At 28.9% G+C, this 12,056-nt stretch overlaps 1 protein-coding gene across 4 annotated transcripts; it reads right to left on the reverse strand.

Moving 5' to 3' along the window:
• LOC111690970 (T-related protein) lies at positions 1–6,976 on the reverse strand. Of its 4 annotated transcripts, none has more exons than XM_046953052.1 (7): positions 6,695–6,976; positions 5,511–6,604; positions 3,006–3,249; positions 2,135–2,591; positions 1,548–2,049; positions 1,088–1,487; positions 1–1,029 (listed from the first exon to the last, which is right to left on the reverse strand). In XM_046953052.1, exons 2-7 carry the CDS (start codon positions 5,512–5,514, stop codon positions 672–674), a joined length of 1,965 nt encoding a protein of 654 aa, XP_046809008.1. In that variant the 5' UTR covers positions 5,515–6,604; positions 6,695–6,976; the 3' UTR covers positions 1–671. The 4 variants fall into 4 exon arrangements, with proteins under 4 accessions (XP_046809008.1, XP_046809006.1, XP_046809005.1 ...); XM_046953050.1 differs by having other exon boundaries at positions 4–987; positions 1,548–2,046; positions 6,695–6,973; XM_046953049.1 differs by having other exon boundaries at positions 4–987; positions 6,695–6,973.
• Between the last annotated feature and the right edge of the window lie 5,080 nt (positions 6,977–12,056).

The raw sequence follows: 12,056 nt of genomic DNA on the forward strand, positions 1-12,056 counted from the left end.
GCTTTTTATATTTTAAAAAAACTAATGTAGAAATTTATGTTGCTTACATTAAATATAATATCCCCCTTTAACAGTCAAAAGCATGCGCTTTAACAATTATATAAGCGGAAAGGGAAGTAAATAATTTATGAGGTTTGTAAAGTAAAATAGAAGAATTCTCTTTTAAATTTAATGCATTTTCGAATTTGTTCACTAAAAACTAAATAAATCACCCAAATGGTGAATAAAATTCAAATGGCGTATGTTTTGATTTGACTTTTTTAATTCAAACTAATATATACATAAATATTTCATAGATAATATTAATTGTATTTTCAAATCAATGTATTGATTCTTTAGAATATGTACTATAAAATACGTTTGTCTACTATCAATAATTAAATACATTTGTATTTGGATAAATAAGCCATATTTTATAATACACGACAATATTTTATTTTGTTTTTTACTTAAGTAACTAAAAATTAAAAACTATTAAAACTATTAAGTACAATGTAATACATTTAGAAGGAGGAATTGGTGTGTATTTGATTCTTAAAGATTTGAAAGTACACATAAAGTCAAAAGTTATTGAGATTCACCACACCAAATAATTGAAAGGATATTTATTTGGGTTTGCATCTAATGGCTTTGACCGTTTACTAAAAAAAAACTAAATAATATATTAAATCCTATTGTAAAGCACTTTGAGGTGGTGTTAAAGGCGTCCAATTGCCAGATCCAGATGCAGCAGCACTAATATTACCTGCTACTACAGATGTGTTGGCACCGGCTGATGGGACCCTATTTATTGATGGTCCATTACTTAAAGATTCCATCTTAACGGAGTTTTCATGGACAAGGGCTGTTGCGTCTGATTTTAGGTTGTTGCACTCCAAGGTCAATACCGTAGAAGATTCATCTGGATTTCGGTATAATGAGTCGTTAGTTGTAGAGTCCATTGTTTTAGTAATTTCTACCGGTTCTAGAGGTGTTGGGGCATACGTGCTGAATTGTTGATAATGGAAAGGAAAATCATTGATAACTAAACTACATATTATTAAAACACATGTCTTATAAATAGCTGGGATAAATTTTTGAGTCTTACCCTATTTCTGAAACCAATGGAATATATTCTGTCTGATAGGCGTACGCAGCAGCTGCAGGATTCTGATATAGGCCATATTCGGCAGCAGAGCCGTTATGCCAAGAACTCGCTGGATAACTTAGAGCACTAGGAGGATTCAAAACGTTCGTGTAGAGCTGGTGGGAAGTAGGTGAGGTTGGTGTAGGGTGATAAACTTGGTGGGCGGGTGCAGCATAAGTCTGAGTAGGTGAAGACGAAGCAACAGTTTGATACATATCTGATGTCGCGTGATTGGTCGATTGGGAGATATTATATTGGTGACCATGACTATGAGGTGTTAGATGATGGATGGTATATCCTGGTGATGGCGACGTATATGTAGGCGAACCGTTGTTTGTAGGAGAAGGCGAATTATGAGAAGCTGTAAAATAAAAACTACATTATAAAATGTACGTGGAAGCAACATTTCTAATTTACTTACTTAAAACTCTGGCTGTATTTACGGGCATCGGTCCTGGCACTGTGGATGAGCTCCAATAGTTTGTATTTGTTTGCCAGGATCCTGGATAGGAAAATACCGTAGCACTGGTTGTGGGTTCAACAGGCATAAATCCTGATTGAGAATAGGAACTTGTAAAACCACCTGATACTGCAGCTGTTGAGCAAAGTGACGACGACGATTGCATGCTAGTGGGAGTTTGCGGAGCTGATGGTGGTTGAGGTGGCGAAGCATTACCTGTACTTCCATTGGATCCAGAACCCGAAACTATACGAGGTCTGTTATAAGGAGTAGATCTATTTGAAGCTGTCGCTCGGCTTGTCAAGGATCTTCCATAACGATCGCAATTGCCAGCTGCCAAGGACGAATCGGCCATGGATAGGGACGAGGGATTGGCATTAACTGTTGCAGTAGTGTAATGCGATGGAGGAGGTATTAACCAACCATAGTGAGCATCATGCGAATATAAAGTATCAGGACGCTCCTTTGTGCAATGTTAAATGTTTTTATTAGTTTTCTGTATACAACTATTATGTTCAATAGCAAATGAAAGTATGACTGAAACTTACCTTGGCATCTAGAAAAGCTTTAGCAAATGGATTATATTTGATCTTCAATGAAGTAACTTCTTCGTTTTGGTATGCTGTAACCGCTATAAATTGCGTTTCTGGAAATGGATACGTAACAACGTGGCGTTGTTCTGTGCCCACTCGAACCAAATGTACTCGTGGCTCATATTTGTGTAGGGAATTTAGCATAATTTGACCATTACCATTGGTTTTATTGGTCAGTTTAACTTTTGCAAATGATATAGGTTCCTTCATCCAATGAGCACCAAAATTTGGAGACTCTGGGTGTACGTAGATGGGATTCGATGGCGGCACTTCAGCTTTACCGCCTGGAACCCATTCGCCATTTACATATTTCCATCGGTGAGAATCTACTTGAACAAATTCCAAAAGAACAGTGTACATGGCTGCAGGGTCTAAACCTGATGCACTTATTTTCACTACCGGAAACATTCGACTGTAACACATAAATAATGTTTTTATGTTATTGAATTCCTGCGACAAAGTAAATCAGAATCTATTTTATGCTTATTACTTTGAATTTTCATTTTCTTTGAAATAAACTAGAACCATGACTGTTTTAATTATCACTTAAATATTAATATTCAAAACAAAATTACCTACTAGTTTTTTATTTTTATTCTTTGTTGTGTAAATGTTAGAAAACGTTAGAATCTCATTATACTCCTACTTTTACAATACTTACACAGATATAAATGTAAAAAAAGAAAAAACAAAACAAAACCTTCAAAGGTAATTTGCAAAACAAAAAGTTTGTAAATATTTAGCACTTTGGAAATGTGTAAATATGAACAACAACAACAAATGAAAAAAAAACAATTACTTTACAAAATCATATTAAAATACATACCGTCCATTTTTTGTAACAATCATTTCATTGGTAAGATTTTGAAAACGTAACCATAATTCACGATCATCCAAAGAAACGTGAAGATTTCGTTCCAAAGCACTAGGACTGCCTCGTTGCTGCATAGAGCCATGATTGTTTGTATTTAAATGTTCAGAATGTAAATGCTGAGGTGAATGTGTACCGTTTGTTGATTGATTAGGATGGGGATCCACAGCAGATAAAATATGGGATGTTGACATGTCTTCTGAAATTATTGAATATTGGGAAAATATTATTTTATTGTAAAACTAAACTCAAATTGTTACCTAAAGGTCATAGGTCAAAATCTTGTTATTTTTAATAAATATAAAAAACTTTTAGATAGATTTATATTTTTCAAAATGTCAATTGTTGTCGGTGGGACAATTTTTTTTTTTGGGTATTATCAAATTTACAATATTATATTTTTATGTTGTTAATGACTTCAAAAGACATTTTGCTCAAAACTAATAACATATGTATATGTTTTGAAACATGAGCCTTTAAGTGCAAATAAGCAAAATATTTATATTTTTTCAAAGCACTACATTATATTTAAAGGTTGGAATTTCATGTTAAAATATTTTCGACGCTTATAAAAACATTCATAATTTTATTAGTTTACAGGGCCAATTCAAATATGTAATAAAATGTTTTTGTTGTTTTCTTAATTTAAATAGTCTTTTAATACATTAGACTCATATACTCATATACATACGCTGAGCAAACGAGTATAAATGAAAAAGACCGCAATATATGATGTCGGTACAATAAAATCTCTATATTCTTTAAATCCTCACAATCACAAAAAATCTTAAGAATTTCTACTGCCAAAACAACTTCTTCTTCATCTTTTTTTTTTTTTTTTTTTTGCTTTGTGTCTCAAATATATAGTATTGACTGAATCACTCATTCGAATGTCGGCTTTAAAATTATATTGCACTTTTTAGCCACGCTAAGGTGACTGGGTGTAAATGTGCGTCATAACTGTTGAAAATAACTGAGATAAAAACAAAAACAAGAAGAAAAATTAAGATTCTTACTGTATCTTCATTAAATGTGTGTCCGTCTGGCGGGCTATCAGTTGATTGTTATGTTCTGGGATGTCATAAATATGAGGGATCCCTTCTGTTTTATGATGCTTTAAGTAAAATGTTTATTATGAAAGTGTTGAAACAAACTGCTGTTGAAATTGGTAAATTGGTTTTGGTATGAAACTTTCTGTTCAAATCATAAACAAACAAAATGTTTTAATTGTTCCTTATAGATGGAAACAAGCGACTAGAACTCTGATAAAAAGTAAAAAAATACTACATATAAGATTTATTAAGGAAAAATCAAAAGAAACAAAAAAAATAATTGAATTGTTTAACTTTGAAAAGGTTTTTAAAAGAAATTTTGAAAATAAAATTTATTAGACTTATACCGACATTTATTTAGATGCACTTTTGTTATGATGCTAATAAAAAGGGAGTAAACATTTTACTTTAATTTGTATAACAAAAAATATAAACAAAATGTGCATAATTACACAAGTATTTATTTAGAAATAAGTACATATATTGTATTTAAATCTATCTATCGTTCATAAATAGCGGAAAATTTTAGAAATATCTACCTTAATATAATTGTATTTTTTTTTTCATAGAACCATTTTTTTCTTGTTCTCAATTTGTTTATTTGTTATTTATTAAAGTTTGTAGTGTTTAAAAATAATCGTGACTGTAATATTTATTTAAGTTAATCGAGCTTAAAGAATACGTAAATTTATACATACATACATACACAAATACATTAGGATGACCCTGTTAGTATTGAAAAAAATAAAAGTTTTTTCTTACTTTTTTGGTTTTGAGATAGTTGTTGTTGAACTCTAATTGATAAAACGGATATTTTCCGTTTATTTTTTCAAAAAATATTTATCAAAGGTTTATAGGACACATTTTGTATTAAAATTTGTTTTATAAGTCTATGTTAAATGTTTATGTTTATTCCATAAAAAATTCATTTCTTCAAACTCCTATCATTAACAATTAATAACAACTTATCAAAGATTTATAAGTAAAATTTTAATTTAGAGGCCTTATTCATAACAATTTTATAAAGATTTATTGCCTAATTCATAATAATTTATCAAAGGTTTATCTTGTATGAAAATTTTTTAAATAAACCATTTATTAAATAAAATGTGAATAAAAGTGTAAATTTGTTGTATAGTAAAAATACTTAAAATTTATCAAAGGTTTATTAAACAAATTTTATACAAAAAATTTTCTTATAAACCTGTTATGAATAAGATCCTTAGAATATATATTAATTTATTGATCTTGGAAAAGAAAAAAAACCGTCGGAAAAATATAATATTCATAATAAAAAACCTGTTTGAAATGCACCTGAAAATGAGCTCTCCATACACATTTCAATTTGTCTACTTAGATAACGTAAAGGTAAAGAGCAATAAAGAAACTAATAAAATTTTCAACTTACGCATTTCAAATAAATTTATTTTTTGATGAGTTTCACTAAAATTGATGACTACGATTTTTATTTGTTCCAAAAACCAGAAGCAAATAACAGGTTGCTAACGGCAATTGCGCTAATATTTATTTTATGTTCTATATAAAATTATAGTTTGTTTAATATTTGCCAGTAATAAATATAATTATCACCCAACATAGACTTCTTTTATTGATATTTTTTATATTTCCTTTTTTGCACAACAAAAAATTTCACACTTTTTATGAGCGTCGGGAAAACACCTTTAAATATTGTAAAATATTTTATATTATTCTTTTTTTTAATTTTTTAAAATGACTTTTGCATTTTATAATTTTGTTTTTTTTTCTGATTTTTTATATTTTGGTAATTTTTTGATAATAAACGTTTAACACTTGCGTGTCAAATGTGTCACGCGCCACTTTAAATTATCAAAACGACAATTAACGGAAACGGAACTTGTTATTGTCAACTCTGCTGAGATGATATTGTTGGTGGTAGTTATTTTTTAGCAACTTGTTGTTGCTTTTATTTTTGATTGTTTAGTAGAATCTCCTGTGATTATGTTAATTAGGTATTTTTCACTTTTTTGCTTTAAATTATTAAATTACTGTTAATTTTAACGTTTTATTAAATATTATTTTTTTAAACTTTTTTTTTGTAATTTTATTTTGTGTGTTAATGATAATTCACGGTTTGTTAATGATTGGTAACGCACTTTATGTCGACGTTAAAGGTGTTGACTACGTGTGTGTGTATGGAGGATGATTGGATAGTGGTACTGGTACCGTTGGCGGTGCTGGTGATTTTGAATCGTACTAAAATTTTGTACAAACTGTAATTAATTAGTATCCATTTGTCAAATACGAGTATGTGTGTTAATAGCGTGCGAGTAACTAGATTGTAGATATTTTTTAATATTTTGCTCACTTTATTTGCAGTTATTTTTAGAATTTATCAACTTATTTTTAGACACAAAATATGAAAAATAATCACAGTATTTATGTCATTTATTGAATTTGAATTAATTTTGCAGCAATAGCTATTGTTTAATCGTAAATGAAACACAATCCATTTGAATGGCACTAAAAGAAGAAATAATATTTCAATTTATTGTTTAATTGTATATATTGTTTTTTTAACATTAAAATATTATTTTATCTTTTGTGACTTACCGTTCTTAAATATGTTTAAAATAGTTTATCATTTATTTAATATATATTTTTTAAATAATATTTTAAATATTTTTACTTTTTTAAAATAGCGTGTTCACACCCGTTTGCGCACTCCGAAGCTAATGATCGGTGTTAATTTGTTCAGCCATCACAAAAGTTGTCGTTTTTTTGTTTTCATCACAAACATCATTCACAAAACCCAATTCATATATTGTTGTTGCCTTTGTATTTGTTGTTTTTCTATAGTTTAGCCTTTTGCTCACCTTTCTAACTCTTTCGCTGTTACAGAGTTTTTTGTCTCGTTTCTACACCTTTAAAGCTCCGCCTTTTTGCCTTCTTCTTTCATCTTCTTCTTTTGAACAGGTAGGAATCCATATTGTTAATATGTTCAGTTCATTTCATTTCGGTTTAGTTTAGTTCAGTTTGAAACCGTCTGTATATGCACGACCATTTTAACTCTCTTTGATTTTAGTCATTATACATTTATTTGTTGCACGGACTTGGTAACAACAGGTAGTTAAAGTTGTTTTGAGACGAAACCGTCTCAACTTCATGTATGAAACGTGTACATTGAGAGAAATATTTTAAATTATTTTCAATGAGCATTGATTGTATGCAGGTGCGATTGTTGTTAATGACAGAATATAAATACGCATTTAGAACACAAGAAGAATACATTTTTAATAAAAACTTTATGTAGATATATTTTTGCTGAAAACCCGATATTTTTATTTTAGGACCCAAAAATGTTTAAAAATATTAATCTTAATTTTAGTTTTTTTTCTGACAATAGTGAATACTAATTTTATTTTCAAACAAGTAGGAAAGTATAGTCGGGCATGGCCGACCATATAATACCCTACACCATGAGTATATTTTTAAAATTTTTACTTTTATAAAATTTTTATTTTTTGTAGAGAAACTTTTATGTTGAATATTACCATAAATCCAAAATATTTAAGCAATTTATTGATAAAAAACTAAAATTTCTAAATGAGGCTTTATATGGGTCAAATATGGGCCGATCCTCGGTAAATTTGGGAAAAGGATATATTTCTAAATAACAGTTAGTTTTGTTGAGTTTCATTGCGATACAAATGGTTACAAGTCAATTTTAGACGTTTAAGTCATTTTTTGAAGGGGGGTTTGTATGGGGGCTAGGGTCAAATATAGGCCGATCCTTACGAAAATCTGCAGTATCATTTATACTAATATATAAAACTTATTTGTGCCAATTTTTAGAGAGATAGCAGAATATTTGACGTAATTATAGCATAAAAAGTTCAAATCGGGAGGTACGGTTGTATGGGGGCTAGGTGAAATAATGGACCGATTTCAACCATTTTCAATAGGCTTCGTCCTTGTGCCAAAAAACATGCTTGGTCCAAATTTCATCAAATTATCTTGAAAATTGCGGCCTGTACCTTGCGCACAAGGTTTACATGGACAGCCAGCCAGCCGGACGGACGGACGGATGGACGGACGGACATGTCTTAATCGACTCAAAAAATGATTCTGAATCGATCGGTATACTTTAAGGTGGGTATTGGACCAATATTTTTGTATGTTACAAACATCAGCACAAACGTATAATACCCTCCCCACTATAGTGGTGTAGGGTATAAAAAAATGTTTAAAACTGGCGTTAGTATCTTAAACATTATCAATGAAATACTTTGTTAATAATATGATATTAACCTTTGTTCATCAACTTAGATATAAATTGATTTTAATTCTCATTTGTATACCGAAAGTATTTCTTTCAGTGTTCTTACGCCACTCTGTGCTATCGTCATACAAAATTTTATAAATACCTGGTACAAACAAAATACTTTTTATTGTGGTAATATTGGTTATGATTTGTTTTTGTTTGTTTTCAAAATATATACATATGTAGTATATATTGTTTAACAAAATAAACTACAATAACTTAAGTTTAGACTTTTTATACAATTCATCTTCTGACGTTTTTTTGTGGCTAGATATTGTATATTAGGGTGCATCCAAAAATGTATCAGTAAATAAATTCATAAATTTTAAATGATACTTACTTTTCTGTAATTTTTTCTAATTTTAAAATGTTTATGGATTTTTTAAATAATTAAAATTTTATATTATTTCGTAATAAGTACATTTTAAAATACAAAGTATGTGCCCTTATAATGTTTGTTTATTCTGCTTTCCTATGTGATGAAAACTGGCGATTTCCATTGAAAAACACTACTTATCCGCACAACTTTATTCTCTTATTTGGAGTTTGTTTTCAGGGGCGATCCAAATGTTTAGACTATTCAATAAAATCGACTTAATTCAAAATTGTTATTATTGCAAAAAAATCTTATGGTAGTAGGTTCTATTTTTTAATGTGATTAAGGAGATAAAGAAAATGTAGGAAAAAATAGAAAATCATTATTTCACGCAGACAAAAACCAAGAGAATCGATTAGATTGGAGAAAACCTTCAAAAGATTTTTGTACAAAATAATAAGTATTTTTTTTTTTAAATTTTCAGATTTTTTTATTTTCTACAAAACGTGTCTTGTGATACAAAATCTGTTTTTATTTTTGAAATTTTTAAGTTACACATTCTACTTTAGCATGTTTTTTACACCATGTCCATTGAAATTAGAAACATTTATCATATGTTTCAAATTTGTATATATAAGATATATAAACATTATTAATAGTATTTTTATTAGAAAAGGTTTTTTTAAATGTAGTTTTTTATGTAAATATATTATTTAAAGAATAAGACTTAAAAAACAAACTTGTTGCAGCTTAGTTAATATGAAGTTTGTTTCCTAAGTCTTTTGATTATTATACTTGCGCATTTTATATTTTTTTTAATTTTCGTTTAACATTTAAAAAATGAATTTATTCTTCTTGTGTACGGGAAATGGTACATTACTAGTATTTGTTTTTATTTCTCTTGTAGTTTTTTTTATAATATTTTTCAAAACGCTATGAAGCGTTTATTCAATGGCAACGTATCCACAAATCAAATGATGTGCCAATGAGAAAAGTCAACAGAACTTGGAGTTAAAAAAATACAAGTCTACAAATTATTTATGTTGTATTTCGTTGAAAGTTCAACAACGAGAAACGTACACTTCTTTATTTAAGAGAAATATATAGAAGAAGATCAAATACAATTTGTATAAACCAGCAGTAAGTGAACAAATAAGAAGTAAAATATGAATGCCTGGATACGCTTGTATTCACAACAAAATCAAACAAAAAACCAAAATGACTAAAAAGAAACTAAATATAATTTGAATTGAAAAAAAAGTATTGTATGTATAAAAACTCCAATATTTGTAAGTGGAATATTTAAAAATCAACAAACATACAGGATAATGAACCCAATTCTTACAAAACAATGCATGCTTTTCTAATACGTCTATTAATAGATTTCAATTAATTTAGTTGTATTAATTAAAACTCATTAAATGCAATTTTCATTAAAAAAAATCTGCTCTTCAAGGTCAGTTTTGAATATTAATTGTTCTAAGTAAAATCCCTTTTTAGTATCTCCGATTAAGTGTTGAACCTTGAGTTTTATTACAACTTACACTTTTTGATCTACCTGCAGTGTATTTATTGGTTTTGTATTTCTCTTTCACATTTGCTCTAATTTGGGAAAGTTTTGCTTTTGTTTACAAACCCAAATCCTTTTAACACAACCAGCACGACTAGTAGCCATTGCTAAATTTTCAACCCTTTCATTTACATGTGTCTGTATTTATGTGCAGCGTGTGTTAGATTTCTAAGATTTTTTGTTTTCATTGTTCTAACTGCCCTAAATATTTACCACACTTCAATTTTCCTTATAATAACCCTTCCTTTTTGTGTGTCTATCTCTAAATAGTTTTCTCAATAGCAAAACAAAAACAGCAACAACTACTCAATATGGTTTATGATGGCTCAAATGCAAATCCGCGCCCTAATTAGTCTGAGGTTGTAAACTCATAAATGCGGTGCTTTAGTTGTTGTATTTTTAGATAAGTTTTTTTCACAAAATCCATCTAAATATTTGTACGAAAACAATAGATCATAAGCGGAGAGGAAAAGTAAATATAATTAGATTAAATATCTAAGTACGAATGCAAGTAAAAATGTTTTTTGTTCTATTTTTTGGAAAAACCCCGACAATATCAAAACACATGATGAATTTGAAGTCTTGTTCCATTAGTTTGTTTTGCTATTTAATGAATTTCTTTAGTCTTAGTTTTTATAGGCGAAGGTCTTTTTAGTTGTAAATATTATTTTCTAAATGAGTTACGAACATGTTGCATGATACAACTTACTTGTATTCTTGTTCATAAAATTATAATTACATTTTTTTCAATATATATTCATTTTGTAGTACATATTAAGGATGAATTATTTTTAAATAAAGGCGCTATTCATTTTAAGGGCTAGAAACTTTTATTTTAATTCGATATTTCACATGGTTGAGATTAAAGTGTTTGCCAGATGATTCACAATTGCAGGTGATCATGGGCGAAATGCGGTCCAGTGGATAGCCTATTAAAGTTAGTCACCTCGGATATCACATTTTTTAATTGCCAAAAATTTCTAAACCGGATGAAATTAAATTTAAAATATAATTACTATTTGAGAAGATTTAAAAAAATGCTTACATGTGTAGGTTATCTATATCGGTTCAAGAGATATTTCGGTTTAAAATTTTTAAGTCTTCCGATAAAATTCTATAAAAAACAAAAACTTTCCAGATTTTCTTCGGTACTAATGACAAATTGTATATGATCCAGAAAGATAATGCATAAGTGTGTAAAAATAATTTTGCCTTTAAACTTTGTAAATTTTGTGTAAAAAATTCTAAAAACTCAAAGCACTAATCCCCAGAATAGCTCCATATAGCCCTATATGTTTCTTAAATATATCCAAATTCTAATATCACAGTGGGCACTTTTATCAATAATATTAGACCTTTTTTATTTTGGTCTTGTCTAATTTGTGGGCATAGTCAAAGCCCAGCCTATGAAGTGTAAGTATCAATTGTCCTGCATATTTATTAGCATGTGGCACTTCTACTTCCTTATCGGCTTTCAAAATTGTGATATCGGTGTTTAGCTACAACTATTTTATCATTTCTTTGTTCACTTTTACTACTTTTTGTGATAGTTACAATTACTTACACACATATTAAGTATGTACTTTAAGATACACATCAGTTTTGTTTTCTCCAATATTGGTAAAAAGTGAACTAAAAATTTAAAATGAAACAATTCTTTAGAAATATCCGCTTTAGTTTTTATTTAAGCTGATGGTCAATGGTCCAATATGACAGTACCCTTTTCATAAAATGGGTCTGTATTTGTGTTTAGTTATTGCATTGC

This window comes from Lucilia cuprina, chromosome 5 (genome assembly GCF_022045245.1).
Source record: "Lucilia cuprina isolate Lc7/37 chromosome 5, ASM2204524v1, whole genome shotgun sequence".
Lineage (NCBI taxonomy): Eukaryota > Metazoa > Arthropoda > Insecta > Diptera > Calliphoridae > Lucilia > Lucilia cuprina.

Bases quoted from the DNA above. Each gene is read 5' to 3' on its own strand.
- LOC111690970 (XM_046953052.1), bottom strand. The intron at 2,050-2,134 runs GTAAGTTTCAGT...CATTGCACAAAG, and splicing joins AAGCTTTTCTAGATGCCAAG to GAGCGTCCTGATACTTTATA. The intron at 1,488-1,547 runs GTAAGTAAATTA...TTTATTTTACAG, and splicing joins AAATACAGCCAGAGTTTTAA to CTTCTCATAATTCGCCTTCT.